The following is an 18,741-nucleotide window of genomic DNA, read 5'->3' as shown; positions in this document are numbered from 1 at the left end:
CCTGTACACTATTGCACACTCCTGCACACACCTGTACACTATTGCACACAACTGTACACTCCTGTACACTATTGCACAATCCTGTACACTCCTGTATACTCCTGTACACTTCCCGGGACTTCCATTCCAGCCGGGCTCGGCAGGAGGGGATGGCACAGAGCTCCCCACGTAGGCTGGGGAAGCGTAGGCACTGGATCCTATTTCCCTGTCACCTCTGCTTGGCAGGAAGAGCCTGTGGGAAGGGCAGTGAGTCACTTGCCGATGCATAAGTGAGTCAAGCACGTCTCCAGGAGTGGGACAGACTCATTTCCTCACCCCCGGTGTCTGCCGTGCCCACTGCCGTGGAGCCCAGACACACGGATGCCGCGCTGCTGCTGTCGGAGCTGGCAGCCTTTCCGCTCCTCTGGGTGAGGAGAGGGTGGGAACCAGGGCTCAGAGAAACGCCTTGGCCAAGGCTCTGCAAAGACACCCGTGGGATGATGTTTAGACTATCGCCTGAGGATAGAAGGGAGCTGCAAATGCCTTTGTGACACTGACAGCCACCAACTGTGCTCGAGTGGGGGGAACCCCAGGCTCCCAGGAGGACAAGGAGGTTCTCTCCCAAGCTGCAGCCTGGCCAGCCTTTCCCCAGACTTTTTGGGTGCTGGCAGGGCAGTGCTGGACGCTGTTCTGGCCAGGGCTGCTTGTGGCCCCTTTCTGCCACAGCCACATGAATGCCATCACCTGCAGGCAGCTGCCCTGGGAGGATGCTGTCCCCCCATCCTCAGCACTTCAATGGGGATTTGGGCCAGGAGGGGCATCTAGAGGAAGATGAACAAACATAGTTTTGCTAAATATGTTTTCTAAGCAGTTTGTGGCCCACTCTTACTGCAAGAGCAAAGGCTTGCTAAAGATGGCTCGTTTTACAAAGCATTTTCACAAGTAACTGAGCTGTTAATGTCGCTGTTACCTGAGCAGATTTAATTGTGTGGCTTCCTGCTCTCAGCTTAGCGTGACATGCTGAGAATGAAAATCACATACCTTTTTGCCAGGAAAAAAATGCCATGTTCTGGAGCAGTTTTGAGTGTTTCCTCCAGGGATACATTCACATATTGTTCTGAGCAGTTTTTGCTGCCAAGGTTTGCTGTGGCATTTATTAAAAAATGCTTTCAATACCATTCACCTTTTATCACCACCATGGGTTTAGTTGAAATGATGTGTCCCTCTTTCCTACCAATATCACGTTATTATTGCACGTAGTGCGCAGATGTGCTCTAGAATGCAAATACAGCTTTGGAATTAAATCCAGGCTTTTTGAGTGAGGGCATGCATAGCCTTAAGTCCCATTTTCTCCGAAGGATGTACACTCTTATCTTCCAACCATTTTGTAGAGGAAGACTGAAAAGAGAAGCATTTCCCAGTTATCTGTTAGTTCTAATTAATGCCTTCATACTCATCCTCTTTGTCCCTCTTTCTCCTGATGTATCTTTTTATTTTAAGGGATAAAAGAAGGAAGACATTGAAGGATGGATCACCACTTCAAGCCCTTCTATTTAGACTATTCCATAGTCCCCACAGTCCCACAGGTGCTCAAGCCCCTGTAAATCTGGGTCACTTCAAAGTGTTCACACTCAGATTTGATCTGCTTGATTCAGTACCATTTTCCAGAAAAATAAAAGGTCAGTATTCAGCTTGTGGGCCAGCCCTGTGCACTGAGCTGGTGCTTTCACTATGGAGAAGCTTCATAAATCCCAAAAAGCAGCATGTTGGCAGAAATGCTGACAAATCCAAGGCTGCACTGACACCACCTGCTATGGCCATGGTGCTCCGTGCCCCAGCCCCGCTGCCATGACTCTCCTCTCACTGTGATCAAAGCACTGGTGTTTCAAAGTGAAGTCTTTTAGTCAGACCAAGTAGTCTTTGAATACATTAGCTTTAAACCTCTAAAAATACTGGCAGCTGCTGTCTAGACTGCCCTCATCACAGATCACAAGCTGCAGTGATACTGATTTATAGAAATTGATCTCTTTACCTCATGACCGGGATTTCCAGCAGATTTGTGCATTAACTCTTTAAAGCCAGACAACTGCATTTTCAGTTTAAAAAAAATCAATTTCTGCAGACAGACAATTAGGGCAGACTATTCCCACCAAGGGATTCACTTACTAGCCCAGACTGAGGTAGTTTGAGAAGGGTATTTAATGTCAAAAAGGAGTCTCAGCATTTTTGCAGGTTAATATTAAACTGGTCTGATAGAGCTGGGTATCATGGATCCAGCAGCTGCACCAAACATATTGAGGTGAGAAGGCACCTGCTGAAGCCTGAGCTCAAATCCAGATTAAGGCCTCTCTCTTGGCACTTGCAGATGGTTTTCTTGAGTGCCCCACCAACCTGTGGCACTGGGGCTATTTCTTACAGGCTCCCCTCCATAGCCCAGTGGGGTCATGGTCACAGAGAGACAGAATTAAAAACCTGAGGACAGCTTAGAAAGGGTTTTTTGAGTGTTACATTTGAGCATCTCTCAAAAAACAGGCTGTGGCTTCGCCTGAAGAGCAAACTGAGCCTCAAGGCAGCAGAACACCGAGCTCACCTGGCTCAGCTGGGCTTGGGCTGCAAACCTCTCCCTGTCACAGCAGCCAGCAACACCAGCAGTGCCCTGGGGTGTTTATCTGACCTGCTTATAAAGATTTCCAGTGACAGAAACTCCACCACCTTTCCAGGCAGCCTGTCCCTGAGCCTCTCTTCTCACACTGTTTGTTAGAAAGGTTTTCCTACCATTACCCAGAATCATTTCAGCTGTAATTTAAGCCCCTTATCTCTCTGTGAACACACAGAACAAATTATTTCTCTCCTCTTTGCAGCAGCCTCTTATGTATTTGAAAACTGCTCTCACCTTCTTCTCTTTAGGATAATGCCAGTGCTTTTGGTGTTTACCTTGGCCATGCTTCTGACATCCAGAAGAATTGGTGATCCAACAGCTACTCTGCTGAGTAGGATCCATTAAATTTTGGTAGTGAACCAGGCAGTGAGGATTACTTGATAGAGGTGAAATTTTCTACACCAACCAGAAAATTGCAGCAGCACATTTTCCACAGAGCAGACCTGCTGGCTGTTCAGCAAAAGAAACAGGCTTCAGAAAACACTTGGGTTCAGCAGTTCCTGAATGGGTTTTCAAGGATATTTTTCAGCCTGGGATGTAGAGCTCTGTTGGACACATGATATCAGACCCAGATGAGCTTGAGACATAGTCACAAAAGAAACTCTTAAGCAGGAGAAATCACTGTCCAGTGGTGCTGATCCTCAGATGGCCTCTCCTGAGTAAAAGTGCTGCAGTTAAACACACAAAAGCTGTAAGATTTGCTGGAGAAATCACATCTCAATTATCTATATATTTTATGCAATTTTCAACTTCCTAAGGATGCAACAGTAAATTAGTAAAGGGCTCTGTGCTGCCTTTTGGCAGGAGGTACGAGCCAGGGGGAGGAAGCTGAGCCTCTGCACCCTTTACCCAGCTTTAAATTACTGCACTACTAAAAGGCATGGCCTGGGAGAGCTCTCAGCCCCAGCACCACCCCAGGAGCTGGGCACCCCTTTGGCCCAGGGTATCCTTGGGGAATAAAATCTTTGCTTCCACAGGACCAGATTTTGTCTATGGGAAGCGGCTTTGGGGTGGATTCTGCCCTGCCCATCCCAGCTCAGGGGGCAGCAGGGTGCAGTGGGCACACTGCCATAGAGCCCAGCTCCACTCCATGATAGCTCCTGGGGAGAGCTGAGTAACACCTGACCTGTGCTGATGCTCTTTTTGTCTGTTTGGTTTTATAGCAGTGGATAAAAAGTGGTTTTTTCTCACATCCAAACAGCAGTAGGTGCTTAAACAGTAAAAAATGAACCCCCAGCTGCTGCTTCTGCTTCTTGCATGAAAATTGCTGCATACATATTTACTGTGCTGATTAAACAGATCTGCTGCTCTACAGTGAAACAGGGAATTAAAGCACTGTATTTTCAATTTTGTTCCTAAATTACAATTCATAAATATTTGGGAAAATAAGGGCATTTACATATACCATTAGTGAGAGTGCAGTTGCTGTATGGCTGCCACTTGCTATCAAAACCAAGGGTGTACCATGGTATAAATAATACTCAGTTTACAGCAGAATCTTAAAATGACAACACTCTGAATCCACTTCTTGTGTCAAGATATATTTTTATTAAGGGTCAGTATAAACTTCAAAAAAATAACTTGAATAATTTTCACCACTATCTACCCAAAATAGCAAGAGTCTCTAAATTGAATGCAGCTGAATTTTGAAGCAGTCAGCTTCCAGGCACAATGTAAATACCTCCCATTTATAAGGCCATCAGGTAATTTAAATTCATGAGAGTAGCTATAAACATGTATTGAAGCTCTCAGTGGAGAAATGCAGCCCTGCATTACAGGACTAAATCCTGAAAAATATTGTATACAATATTTTGGCTCTTTCTTTCATGTCAACAGGTCATTATAAATGTAGATGCATGGAAAACATTTAACATCTAGAAGTTCTCTATACTTAATGTTTCAGCTAAAAAAGTAAACTTTTTAGTAATTACTGCAGTACTGTTTATTTCAAACTTGAAACTGATTTTTCCAATCAGCATTATCTCACCATCTGTAAGTGCACACTTTCTAATATGATGATAAATGGAGTATCCACATAGTTATTTAAGTCAGCTGTATTAGACAAGCAAAATGTTTAAGAATTTTCTGGACAATGGAGGTAGGAGCAAAAGATTCCAGATTATGCTAAATTTTCTGATCTGCCTCTGTTACCACATTTGCTTCTACTTTTATCTGACAAAAGAGATTTTCAGTTATTTTTTCACTCCTTAAACTTTGCTGTAATAGCATTACCTGCTGTGCAGTAACAATCTAAATAATGTATGTTTCAATCCAGAATTTCAGCTGTCTTCAGATGTGGTGAAAACTCTACATGGTTGAGCCAGGAACACCTATTAGTGCAAGCATAATTTGGAGTATGATTTATCATGCAAAAATATGAATCTGCAGCTCCTATAGAAGATCAGCAGGATTCTTTTACTTTACAAGACATTTTGGACTATGAGAACACCACACACAATCACACAGTTCTTTCATTTTGAAAGGGACAGTCTTCTACAATGTGCAAAATGAGGCACACCCTCTGTTCCAGTCAGTCAGTCTGTCATGCTGGTGAGCTGTCCCATTCTCCATTACTCTGATCGTTGTCCTCCTCTTCTTCAGAATCAGCAGACACTTTCTTAATTCTCTGCATGGCTGCCTTAATGCTTCTCTCTAGCTCATTAGGGGATCCTCTACTGACGTCTCTCTCAGTATCTCGATTCACTTTCCTCAGTTTAACCCCTTGCCTTATGGCAGAGAGGATGCTGTCCTTCACAGAGGCGTACGGATTTGGCTGCTCCACTTTGCGGAGATGAACTTCACTGCGCTTCAGAGAAGCCAGAACTTCATCCATGGAACCTGCAACAGATAAATCTACTGTTACCAGAAGAAAGAATGAGACAACCACACTTAAGATGTATGAAGCCCTACCCAAGTGTTCAGAGCTCTTCCTTTAATCTTTGCTAGTGACAGGAAAAAGAATGATCTGTTCTGGCACAGACTCTTTCAAGCTCTGCAACAGCAGGCTCTGGAACTGCTTTGAAAAAGCAGTTAAAGCTTTTATACCTTGAATTGAGAATCCAGTGCTTCATCATTACATAAGGTTGTGCTCTAAGGAAGAAATTATACACAAAGGACAATGCTCTTTTTCATTACAACTTTATGGGCTTTCAAAAAAATTTCACTGAACCAAAAAACTCTTGCATTCTGTGTTATAAACAACCCACCATCCCTCCGAGCCTGCCCAGAAGCCTGCTGAGACCGTCAATTGCATTTTTGCTCAGCCAAGAGATAAATGAAAGGATTTGAGTAGAAGGGCTCTAAAGTACACCACTGAAGCCACTGGGAGCTAGATCAGGCCCTATGCAAGCAGCTCTTTTCTGCATGGATTTAGAAACAATTCCTATTTTACAACATGATTTAGATCTCAGGTGTGTGTTTCTGAACTTCAGACCATGAAGGACAGCATACTGAGAGCTTCCACTAGACTTCCTGATACACACTAATTTGTGTTTTACTCCTGCTGGACTCTTTGCTGCTTGCTCCAGACTGTCAGACAGGGAGGCTGTTTCCCTGGACAGCAATAGGTCCAGACCATCTGTGCCTCACAGCTAGATATATTTTTGCCATGCGCAGTGCACACAAGGTTATGTGATTAACATCAACCACTCGAAATGTAACATTCTGCTAAATCCTTTGGTACCTTCAGAGACTAAAAAGGATGAAGCAAAGATCCACCAGACTACCTTACAAAGCCTACAAGTAAGAGAGTCTTAAGTCTACTACCTTAATAGGCTGCCTGGTAAAAGATTAGTCAGACAAACAAATTATCAAAGAAGCCTCTCCTGGCTTTTCACACAGAAAGACACAAGAAGCCCATAACTAAAACCAACATGTTTATGAAGCTGTTTCATTAAGTCCCCGTGGTAATTTAGCAATTACTATTACAGCTACTGACATGATGGCTTTCTTCAAGAAATAGGTGTAATTAACTAATCAGATCTCTCCAATAAACAAAAATATACCAAGAATTATTTTTATGCAAAAATAATGAAAAGACATCAATGTTAGGCTGTGAATGGCAGTAAATATTAGCTACCAGAAAGGCTGTTCCAATAGTAATCAGATTACTCTGGTGTACAACTCCTGTTGCTAATCAAGGCTTCTTAAGAATATCTGTGATAGAGTTATCCCATGGATATCCCATGCTGAAGTTTGCACTGGATGCACAGTAGTTTGCCATGGTAACTCAACTGTGTCTCAGCCCTTCAGCTGCTTGTACTTCCCCACAGCTTGGAAGAACTAAAAACGCTGAACTGCCCCTGATATTTCTGCCTGTGGTTTGCCTCTTAACTGATAGGATACAAAGGCTGCTTAGATGTATTGTGAAGAGTTGAAAAGGAAGAGGAATGTACCACGTTTAAAGACATTCTTCACTCTAGCATAAGCTCCACTGTGAAAAACAACAAAAAAATTTGCTGCCTTCCAGCTTAGATCAATCTCTCTGACATAGTCAAAATATCCGCTCGCCTCAGAGACAAAAATAAGCCTGTTAGCAGGATGCAACCAGTGCAGCCTTGGGAGGTTGCTGAGCTCTATTCTCATTCAAACTACCCCTTCAATTGCCAAGTTCAGCCTTCAATTACACCTGCATGATCTTGCTAACAGAGCAAAGGTGTAACAGAGCAGAATTTATTCCCTAGGAATGTATGCCAAAACTATTCACCTGCCTTTCAAATCCTGGCTGAATTCTGCATGAATTCTCCTAGGAAACCTTTATTTAGAAACCAAGCAAATTGTAAGTGGACACAAGCTGTGCATACCTTAGAAACACAAGCAGCCCGCCTGCCAGCTCTGTAGTACATAAATCATAAACACTAAAGTGTAGCCTTAGTACAGCTACAAATTTACCCACACTGGTCTGATTGGAGCATCAGGACCCTGTGAAGTGTCTCAAACAGGACACACAAATCATTGTTACTCATTTAACGTCCTGAGCTATGGTCAGTGTTACTATATGTAGTTTCTTAGACCAAGCTTTCCAAGAGCCTCTTTCTCCTGATCAAAGCTACACATTATTCCTGTCCAGAAGCAGAGGGAAATACAAAATACAGGAAATGCATTAAAAGGCACCAGTTGATGTGATCCTACTTACCTATGCAATTATTTATAGACCTCCTGGAGGAGTCATCCTGTTTGTGCAGTGCAGGGCTTTCTGAGGGGCTATCAGAGCTCAGGGGAAGTGGTTTATCCTCTGTTGCTGATGGTGATTTTAACTGGAGAGGTAGTGGGGGAGGTGGGGGCAGAGTGGGCAAGGGAGGAGGAGGTGGAGGAGGAGGTGGAGGAGGGGGTGGAGGAGGAGGTGGAGGAGGGGGTGGTGAGCATGGAGAGACCATCAATTCCTTGCTGGGCTTTTGTTCCTTTGTGTCACCATCAGTAACAAAAATCTGGACAGGGATATCTGCTGGGGTATTATGACATGAAGCTTTTGGTTCTTCGTCTCCTACAAGAACAATGCTCTGTGGCTGCTCGAGAGATGCCTGTACTCTTGATGAGGGTGCAGGGGACAGAACTTCTGGGGCTGCCCCTGTGTTTGATGCAGGAGGAGGGGACAGCACCACAACCTGCTGAGGGATTTCTCGTGGCAACTTGGGACTGGGAGGCAGAGGACGAGATGTTTTCAGAACAACATGAGCTGGACACTTCTGAAAAAGAAATCACGAGGCAGGAGGGTCACATTAGACTGATCAAAACATCAACCCCAATGAGATAAAAAGCCACAAAGCACAGACCTCTCCCACTCACCCATTCAAGAAGAAAATTCAACCCTGAATAAATTTAAATTAATGATAAAGCACTTATTTCAAAGCCATTTCCTTATCCATATTCTTTGCAATAGAGTCCACACCTGGAAACTGTATCTTTAGGAGATTTAATCCTCTTTACTCATTATACATAATCCTATTTTAGGCTATCCAAATGGTTGTCTGATTGGGACCACGCTCACATGTGAGCTATGGCTACTTTCTGACACCTTTTGACATCATTTAGGACTACTGGAGTTCACAGTACTTGCCTCCCTGAATACTTTCAGCCTCTCCAGTGTTTTCTGACGTTCCTGGCTTATCCAAGCTTTTTTCTTTTTCTCCTCCTCTTTTTGTTTGTCTCTCTTCTGCATTAAAACACAAGTAAGTGAGTTTTAGCGTGTGAAAACAAGCAGCTGCCAGACTCCCCAAGGCTGCTGTTTGGTACTTACTATCTGTATGCTGTGATGCTGCTGGAAGCGTTTTCTGCTCTCTTCTGCCTGTTGCAGCCTCTGCCGATGGCTCGCTTCACACTGATCCTGGGAGAAGAGCAGAATTCATGCAACTCTCAGTCAGTTCACATTTCCTGTGCACCAGCTCTGCCATTAACTCCTGTGCACAGGCCACAGAATAGCAACCACAGTTGGGTGCTTGGCTGTGGGACTCTTTCATGGCTAATGCCAATGTTCTAATCACCCATATTTTTATTCATGCTGCAGCAAAAATGTATCTAGACATGACCCAACCCCTTTGTCTCATGGTTTGACTAAAAAAATGAAAGGAAAAAAAAAAGAGCAGAAAGGGAGATGAAAAGAAGAAACAAGCTCATGCAAAGACACGAGGAAGAAGGCAAGAAAGAAGCTCACAGGGCACTACAAAAACACAAATATACTTTTTCCCCCTCTCCCTTATTTGCCATAGCTCCCAAGTATAAAAGGCAGGGAAGCAAAGGTATGGGAAGCACAATGAATGCCTAGCAAGGGTACCTTCTGTTAGTAACAAGTGCCAAAGAGAAGCTGCAGGCTTCAATATTTTCTCTGGGAGTCACTTTTTGTCTCTGTACAGAGGGTGATTATCCACATGGCTGGACAAGCATTTGCAAATCATGTGGTATTTGGCTTCAGTTATACAACCAATAGACAGCAATTAAGTAAATGAAAACAGAAGCAAAAGAAGTGTTTGCCAAGGAAGCAGTTGCAAGCAAGAGACAATGATGGCTCACAAAACATTTCCAATGTAATTCCCAGTTTGTCCAGGCTACTGAGGGATAAAAGGTCAGACAGACTTGAACTTAAACTCTGCTCTCTGCCCCAGCAGAACTGCAGGTGCAAGGTAAACTCATCTTACTGAGAAGGTTCATGAGAGTCAACTTGTGTCTTCCTAGTGTTCTGCTCCGAATGGGAAACAAAGGAAAAACGACCCTTTACACAGAACTGAGGGGCTGGAGAGAGAACTGCAGCTGTTAAAGTTTCCCCTTCCTCCTGTTGAAAGGTAAAGTATCAGTGTGTGGGTTGTCCTATCCCTGCAGCTTCCTCCATACAAGGCCAGCTTCCTACTGCAGCTGCTTTGGAAAAGGCTGCTAGGGAAAAGCTCCAGATGGCCCCACAGGGCTCTGGTAAGGTCTAGCTGATGGGGAACCACCCAGGTCACCCAGGTAAGTTTGCACCCTCTTTCTAAGCCAGAGACACACTTGCACCCCACCAGAGAGTGTAAAAGCTGGCTTAAAATCACACTGCCCCTCTTGCTTGCAGGCCTTGGCACTGAGTCTTGTATGCTCCACCCAAACTTCCTTAATTGTTTCCTGTCCATCCCTCGTGAGTCAAGACATCAGCTGAAGAAAATGCACATCTCCAGGACTGCATTTACTTTTTTGTTCCTGAGGTAGGCTCTCCTCGCACAGACAGTCCCACGCTTTGTCTCCAACTGCTTAGTCTTCTGCCTCAGCATCGTCATTGCTGACAAGTTAGCGTAATGTTGTCCCATGGTCTGTTCAATGACCTTGAGCTCCTCAGGATTTTCACATGTATCATAGTAAACAACTTCATCCTGTTTCTCTAAAAAGGCATTTGGCATTTTTTAAGAAACCAAAAGTTGCCACAGTTATTTAAACATTTAAAGAGCTAATGACATCTTAAAAGCCATTGAAGGCAGTGAGTTAGTTATGAGTAAGTGTAAAGTTCCAGATCTGAGCTGGGTCCTTCACAGTCATATGCAAACATGTCATGTTATTCGCAAGGGTGCTTTGCAGGATCAAATTTATGCTGTTAGCATTTGTTATTTAGCTTCCTCTTTCAAATGTCTCTCTGTGTTTTAACTCCTACCTTCACCAACTGGAGTTTTCCTGGAAAACGGGAGACTCCTCTGATCAACACTGGGTGTCTTATTTTACTATTTACCACGCTCCAGTTATGTAACAAGTGGCAGCAATGTTTATTTCACAGGGTACATGGTAACAGAGAATTCCTATGCACAATTTAAAACATGACTGGTGCCTAACTTGGTTTAACTATCACAGAAAGACACTTAAACTGGAAGACAGTAGTGTTTAGGTACCATTCTAGCTATAACCATCTCTTTTTGTCATTATAGGACACATTTTGTAATTTCTACATGTTAGATTAGAATAGATTATGATGAATTCTAAGACCTATTTCAGCAGGTTCGTGATACCCAGCTTCTGCACGTAGAACTTGTAGCTATTAGAGCACTTAAGCACTGTCAATATAAATTACTCCATGCTAAACCAAGGCACGCACATGTCACAGCTGCTGGCAACATGAGCAAACAGTCTGGCTTTTTTTTAAAACTTGTGTTATCAAATTAGTGCCTAATTAATCAAAAGACAAAATATCAGATGGTGCCATAGCATTAATGTTTTCCAGCAATGCTTTCTACTAGCATGACCCGAGCAGTGATATCTGTTTTTTTAAACTGAAAACAGAGCAGGCTATGTCACTTCTGTGCTCTGAATATGTGCTTAAATAACATTTTATTCTCACCTTTAATCTGTCTCTTTATAGTGTCCAACTGTACAATAAGCAGCATCTCTTCATGTTTCAAAACTTCAAGCTGTACATTATATAATTCCAGCTGTATTTCATAATACTGTATTTCCAACTCCTCCACTATACTTAAATTCTCTTCTTGTTCACCAAGATTCTCCATCTGTAACAGAAAATAAAAAACATTAGTAACAAAATATGCACACATGAAACATGTCTGGATGCACAAATGCCTGTAAGGAGCCTGGTCTTACTGGCAGCTGCTTTGATATGGAAAACAACAGAGCATTAGAAATGGCTTGGAGCAGAAATTCAGAGAACCAGAGAGCTTTATTAACCTAAAGTATAAATTTACCTTAAGTTTACCAGGAGAGACTTCATTATAATCTGCACAAATGATACTGCTCCTGAAAACTATTATATATGCTACAGTACACTACTCTTGGAAAACAAATATCAGGTACTCCTAGCAACAGTTAGGTCTAAGGCATCTAAGATTAATATTGAAATAAGTATCTTAATTTTTCAGTGTCCTCTGAAATAATATCTGGTCTTTATCTCCCTAAAATGAAATAATTTCAAATATTATTATCACAAATGCTCAAATGATACTTGAACTGTAAAAGCATGTATCTTAAGCTTTGCTGAGTGTCCTCTAACATGCAGGAGCAATTAAAAAAACTGAAGACATGCATTTTCCACCACATAAAACCGTGCTGAAAACCTAAATTGTTTCATAGGCAAAGACTTCAAAAGCCTACTCTCATGACCCTTTCGGTAGGTTTTGATCAGCCCTTCAAACAACAGTGACAGAAAAGGAGGCTTTGTAAGGTCTTACGAGTTTCTGAATGCCAGTTCTCTTCTGTTTCAGGCACAACTCTCTTGCCCTCAGATGCTGAAGGGTTTCTTTTGCTAACATATATTTCAAGTTTTCTAACCGTGGCAAAGCTGATGCCCAGGTGGTTTTACCAAATCTCTCCTCATCTTGTTCCATGTGTTTGTGCATTGCTGTAGATTAAAACATAGCAGTAAAACATGAGAATTGCAGTGTACTAATAGCCCTTGTGTGTTTCTCAAGTATTAAAATGCTAATCTTATTAAACTATTTCTGAAGCTTTAGAAATTACAAGATTACAAGGTTGAATTTGTGATCTTATACATGTAAGTAAAGTATTTCATTGCACCATGGAAACATACCCTAGCAGTTGCACAGCAACATACTCTGTTCACATGCTGAAATCCTTGAGGCTTGCACATCAAGCATTAAAAGCACCCATGGTGGTTTTTGTACAGAGGTTTGCAGCCCTAAGTCTCAGGCAAGTCAAATCCAAGTTGTAAACCAAATTGGTTAAAAGATATACATCTTAAGTGAATAAAGTATTTCTTTCATAAGCTGGACACTCACCCAAACCTCAGGTTCTGCACAGAGATAAGAAGAGCTCTCGGTCACCTAAGTTAGGTATTTACACAACCATTTGTGTAAATCATTCTGGTTACCTGCCAAGGCCTTTACAGTTTCCTTGAAGTAGTTCACTGTGATATCCTGAATGGAGCACACAGCACTCTCAGCTCGCTTAGTCCATTCCTCAGCATCCTTCTGCAAAGCTGCTACTCTTCTAGGCCCCAACTTATCATACTGCAAAGATTTCTACAAGGACAAAAATTCTTAGTTACCACCTGGTTTCCAGAGAGGTGCAGACACTATGCTACACTTGGAGACATTTCAAGCATGATGGAAAACATGACGTTCCCCTCACCTGTCACAAAGTGAATCACTGCTCATTCCTGTTTCTCATTCTCTAGGCTAATTCAGAACCTTTGTTCCCCAATCCTGACCTCACATTTGGATTCATTTACTTTTTAAAATATTTTTACTCTACCATCTTTAAAATTACATCCAACACAAGTGGATTTTGTTGTGGTTTTATTGTTACTAAGTGTTTTTTTATTGTTACTAAAAGTAACTCTTCTACGTGCAATGTTCTCTTCTATTTTTCCCCACGTGTTGACAGCACATTGCACCAGCAGGTTCTCCAGTTTGGCCGTTCTTTCACACAGGAACAGGGATACAGAAAAGAAACATAAGAGAATGTTTTCAAGTCCACAAAGGAGACACGGGTACAAGCCCAGTATTCAAATATATTTTTAAAATAGTTATATTTCAAATGTGCCTAAATATCCCTTACAGGGTTATTATTGTTTTAATATGAACTTAGTTTCATTCTTTCCAAATTCCATTTTAATTTTCAGAACAGTACATTGACATATTATTGTCACAGGTTTAGATCTTCAGTACCCAAACACCTTAATCTAAACTTAAAACTGTTCTGCTCTTTTTGAGAACATTAACAGCTCACTTTATTTTAACACACTATTTAAGGAAACTCAACATAGCAAATGGCTGTCATTTCCAGGGCCATCACAACTTTCAGAATGTGCTTCCAGTTTAAGATGCACATAAAGTGAAAGCAGCAACAACTGATATGTTTTCATCTGTAGTTCTAGCAGGTTGTAGCAGTAACAGAAAACTCCTTAGAGGGGGAAGGTCTCCATCTTCTGTTCTACCTCCACAACTGAGTTAATCTGGTGCATCAGCATTCCTGAAGGATGACATTCTCAATGTCAAAAACTAATCCCATGGAAGGTGGCACAACAAAGGCTACTTATATCAGAGTAAATTCAGCCCCCCAGAGTAAACCCCAGGGAGGTGGAGCCTGGGGAGATTCTCCTATTCAGTGGGACAATGGTGGGAAGTCAGCAGCAGTTCTAGTCAAGCAATTATCATGGACTCCAAGATCCTCTGAGAGTGGCTCTGCCCTAACTCTGAACTTGTCAGTCACATTTGGTGGTTTGGCAGATGAAAAAATGCAGGTACAGATAGAAGTAGGGAATGTTACATGAATTGAGCCTGAACTGCTCCAAAAGCAGCTGATGCCCCTCTATGTAGCTTGGCCTTTCACTTTGTAAAGGCAGACTTACCAGGATTTCCAGTTTGTACAGTGTTGCCAGCTCTCTCATATCTCTGAAGGGCTGCAATAAATACTGGTAGAATTGTGTTGCCATGGTGACCAAATCCTGATAAGCTTCATCTTCTTCTTCATAAACCTTCATCAAAGCCACCATTGTGTCAGCACTTTCATGCTGCTGCAGAACCTAGGGGGATAAAAGGTAAATCAGACACGGCTGCTTTGCACTCGTGTGTGCTGGATGCTGCCAGGCTCCGGTGGGAAGGACCTGTCCTTCCACAGCCAAGACCTCCCACTGCACAGGAGGCCTCTGCCAGGCATTCTGCAGCTACCCCAGATGAAAATACCCCCAACACCACACTCTTAAAGGCAGTAATTGCTGTACATTCATCAGGAGCCCACAAGGAGCATCCTGCCTAGGGTGTCCACCAGAAACATTCTAATAACTGTGTACAGATGGCTTGGTTGCTGTTTTTTATAAACATAAATGGGAATCATGGGAACTCTGTACTGGAAGGACAAGCAAGGTATTCTTAAACTAGCTGTTCCATTGCTTTCACAATTACTAAATGCCTGCTGATGAGTTTCTGGATCCAGAATTTCTGACTTCAGGCACAGAAAAAAACAGACTGGCATTTACTTCTGATACACCCTGCAGTTAAATTCCTTTAACATTTGTATAATTTATAATAACTTTTTCTAACCTCAGTTCTAGTGGTATTACACTTTGTAAGTCATAATTCTTCCATGGAATTACTGCCTTTTGATACACTAGGCCTTATTTATTTCCTTCTATGACAAAATAAAAAGTTGGGGATTTCCCCTCAGTTGCATTTGTTTACTGGTACCAATCAAAGCTTCAATGATTTTTCTTTGACACCAGCTGGCAGAGACCATAGCATGTTCTACATGCCAGGATAGAGTGAGCTGGCTGAGAAAGCACAGCTAAGTTTCACTGAGAAACAGACCTTCCTGGAAGGACAGTGTGTGCTCTGCAGCTCCATAAAGAGGGAAGGGGATGGGAGGGGTGTGCGTGCTACCAGTAGTGAGAAAAGGCATTCAAACAAATAAGCTTGGGTTGTGTTGCAACTGAAAATCACTGAAATTAAACCATCACCTTTGCTCTTGCCAGCTGAGTCTGGGTAAGACAGCAGAGTTCCCATGTATGGAGGAACTTCCCTAGAGAATATCTGTGGAAGTCAGCTCAAGGGCATTTCCCACCCATCTGCAGGCCTGGCATGCTTTTGCCCCACTGTAGAAGCCAAATACAAATGCAAGAGCTGACTTTCTGATTCTTATTCTAAAAGCAAGAAGTGAGGGTCATGCTGCTCCTGGAAGATGTTTAGAGTAAGTAGAGGGCAAGTATTAGTGAAGGTCATGAATGTAAAAAGGAAAAAAGGATGCTCTGGTACTTCAGGTTGGTTTAATGTCTGTTTCTTGAATCTTCCATAACTCGGTCTAGACTACAGTATAATGAATTCATGTCCCTGTTAGGTCTGCAGCACCACTCTACAGAATGTTGAGCCGTATCTAAAACATAGCTGGAAATTGCAGAGTAACTATCAGAAGCACCAAGCTGTACCTCATCACCAAGCCCCAAAATGCCACAGAGCTGAACATGCTTGTGCTGCTTCCAAAAGAATGTGGTGGCTGGAATGTATTTCTAACAGGGCTGTGAACTGTTAGCCAGTGACAGACACTGACTTTTGTATACAACAAGGTACATGTTAATGTAAACTAAAGCTGTGTTTTTAAAAACAGTGTCTTTCTGAAACAGTAGTGTTGTTTCATCTGTTAAATACTGCAGTAGGAAAGAGAAATAGGAAATCAACTGTCATAACTTTCCTCCAAAGCGTGATCACTTTCATAAAATACCTTTCAGCTTACTTTGCCGGAAAATAGACCGTAAACAGGTACTGCAAGAAACAGCAGCAACACTCTGGTGAGCCTGAACTATCTGTAACTCCTCAACATTCCCAGGTGCTAACTGCAACTCTGTTACTACATACCACCCTCTAAATTCATGCTTACAAGGGGAAAAGATCCAGGAACACATCTACAGCAAGAAACCTAAGGTGCCAACAAAAGAAAGTGCTATCATCATTCAATCATTAGGGCAAAATTTTACACTTAAAAAAACAACAAACCCTCACACAACTTCTTTGAATACAAACCACTTATTTGTACAGGCCCAGGACTAAGTTTGGTCTTAATAAAAGGCTGAGAATGCCCCAGTTATAAGCATTACTGCAAACATGTAGTCTGAGACCTTCACAGGAAGGTTAGAAAATTAGCACATTATTGTATTCTCCTCTTCGGTTACTGTTCCACCCATTGCCCAACACCGCTGGATGTTTTTAGCGATGTGTTTTTGTAGGAGTGCCTGCAGCTTAAGTAACAACCCCAATGCCTTACACTGACTGCCCACGCGGAGGTGGCTTATTTCCCACTCAATAAAGGTACACTTTTAAGACCGATGACACTCAGTATTTCATAAAGCTGACTTTGTGACTTCCAGATAGGAAAGTGTTTGCATAAGCACAAATCTGGACACTGGACAACGCCACGAGCAAGTTGGTGGAAGACTTTGTCACCCTTGCTCACGTGAGTCTGGCGAGTGTGCCCTGATCGATGAAGTCCCAGCAGTGACTGACAGGTTTATCCTGCAGCTCCCCGGTGAGCACAAACTGAGGCTCAGACAGGTGCACCCATGAGCTGAGTGCGGCACCGAGCACTGCACACAGCCCTACAGCGAGGGGCCCCCGCTCCTGCCCGGCAGCCCCCGGTCCCGCAGCCCGGGCTCCCTCCGCCCCGCGCCCGGCCCCGGGGCCCGTACCCGCCGCAAGGCCTCCTTGGCCCGGGCCAGGTGGCCACGCAGGGCCTTCCCGCGGAGCTCGTGGAGGCTCTCGAAGTATTCGTCATCGCAGCAGCGATCGGCGGCGAAGAGCGCGTCCAGCACTACGCGGCCGCCGCAGAGCTCCAGGGCCCAGCCCAGGTACAGCTCCAGCGCCCGGCACAGCTCCTGCAGCTCGGCCTCATCCGGCGCGGCTCCGCCGGGGAACAGCACGGCCCAGAGCCCGCCGGTCGCCGCGCCGGGCAGCGCGGGCGGCAGCTCGGGGAAGGCGGGCTCCAGGCGCGGGCACACGGCCGACAGCTGCCGATGGACGCCGCGCAGGGCCGGCGCCGAGAAGAGCCCGGCCCAGCTCTGCGGGGCCTGCTCCGCCGCCTCCGCCCGCCCGTGGCAGGTCACCGCGAACGCGCCCTCCGCACCGTTCCAACCCACGAGGAAGCGGAGCCGTGGCGGCGGCTGGGGCTCGGCGAAGGCTGTGTCGCGCACGGCCACCCACCCCTCCAGGCTGTCCGGCTGCGGCTCCATCGCCACAGCGGCGACCGCGACCCCGCGGGCCCCGGAGCGAAACAGAAACCGATCGGCGGGAGGGGCGGGGCCGCGTCATCCGCAGCTCCCGCGCCCATTGGGGGAGCGGCAGAGGCGGGGCGAGGGCGGGGTCGGAGAGGGCGGGGCCGAGGCAGAGGCGGGGCCAGGACGGCTCTCACGGTGGGCGTGGAAAATAAACAGTGCAATGGTAAAAGGGATGACAGGACTGGCCTCGAAAAGGCCGTTTTTCACGGGATGGTGGAATGGGATGGGATGAGTTGGGCTGGGACCCCAAAGAGCATCGCGTTCCAACCCCTCTGCCATGGGCACGGACTCCTTCCACCAGGCCAGGTTCCTCAGAGCTCCATCTAGCCTGACCTTGAGCGCCTTCAGGAATGGGGCGTCCACACCTTCCCTGGGCAACCAGTGCCAGAGCCACACCACCTCATAGTGAAGAATTTCTTCCTAATATGTAACCTAAAACTACTCTCAATTTGAACCCGTTCCCCCTTGTCATGTCAGTACATGCTCTCGCAAATAACCTTGCCCCATCTTTCCTGTGTGTTTCCTTCAGGTACTGGAAGGGGAAAGCTTTGTGAAATAAGCCGCTATTCCTGTGAGGAGTGGTGGGCAGGGAGCACAGGGCACACAGCCCCACATTTGAGCGGCTGCCTGAGGGGCCATTTTCCTCTTGGCCATCATTCCTGTGGTCCTCACAAAAGTCTGTGAGGTGTTGCTGTCTCCAAAGCCAGGCAAAGCCCACACTCCTTCCCCACACTGCCTTGAGGCAGCACTCGAGCCCTGGGGCCCTGTGGCCACAGTCAAAGGGTGCTTGTCATGACAGCCAGCTCAGCCCTGAGGTCACCATGCTTTGTATAAATGCCACCCAAACGCTGCCTCACGGGCACCGAGGGGAGCAGAGAGCAGCAGGGTGATTGAACAAGAGCAGTGTCACCCCTCTCTTATTCAGACCCTG

The 18,741-nt window shown here is 44.6% G+C and overlaps 1 protein-coding gene and 1 long non-coding RNA gene across 4 annotated transcripts; both read right to left on the bottom strand.

Moving 5' to 3' along the window:
* Positions 1-6: 6 nt before the first annotated feature.
* Positions 7-3,349, bottom strand: LOC107209188. Of its 2 annotated transcripts, XR_004498959.1 has the most exons (4): positions 2,914-3,349; positions 1,021-1,377; positions 316-457; positions 7-232 (listed from the first exon to the last, which is right to left on the bottom strand). It is a non-coding gene; the product is annotated as an uncharacterized LOC107209188 (long non-coding RNA). The 2 variants fall into 2 exon arrangements; XR_001523446.2 differs by having other exon boundaries at positions 7-457; positions 2,914-3,345.
* An 814-nt stretch (positions 3,350-4,163) lies between these two features.
* Positions 4,164-17,832, bottom strand: WHAMM (WASP homolog associated with actin, golgi membranes and microtubules). Of its 2 annotated transcripts, XM_015639404.3 has the most exons (10): positions 17,226-17,831; positions 14,403-14,576; positions 12,921-13,071; positions 12,262-12,431; positions 11,421-11,586; positions 10,288-10,475; positions 8,874-8,960; positions 8,694-8,789; positions 7,773-8,322; positions 4,164-5,476 (listed from the first exon to the last, which is right to left on the bottom strand). In XM_015639404.3, exons 1-10 carry the CDS (start codon positions 17,763-17,765, stop codon positions 5,181-5,183), a joined length of 2,418 nt encoding a protein of 805 aa, XP_015494890.1. In that variant the 5' UTR covers positions 17,766-17,831; the 3' UTR covers positions 4,164-5,180. The 2 variants fall into 2 exon arrangements, with proteins under 2 accessions (XP_015494890.1, XP_033372888.1); XM_033516997.1 differs by lacking the exons at positions 12,262-12,431; positions 12,921-13,071 and having other exon boundaries at positions 17,226-17,832.
* Between the last annotated feature and the right edge of the window lie 909 nt (positions 17,833-18,741).

The sequence above is a fragment of the Parus major genome, chromosome 10, assembly GCF_001522545.3.
Source record: "Parus major isolate Abel chromosome 10, Parus_major1.1, whole genome shotgun sequence".
Lineage (NCBI taxonomy): Eukaryota > Metazoa > Chordata > Aves > Passeriformes > Paridae > Parus > Parus major.
Note: the sequence above shows the minus strand (reverse complement) of the source record. Positions and strands in the feature narration are given on the sequence as shown.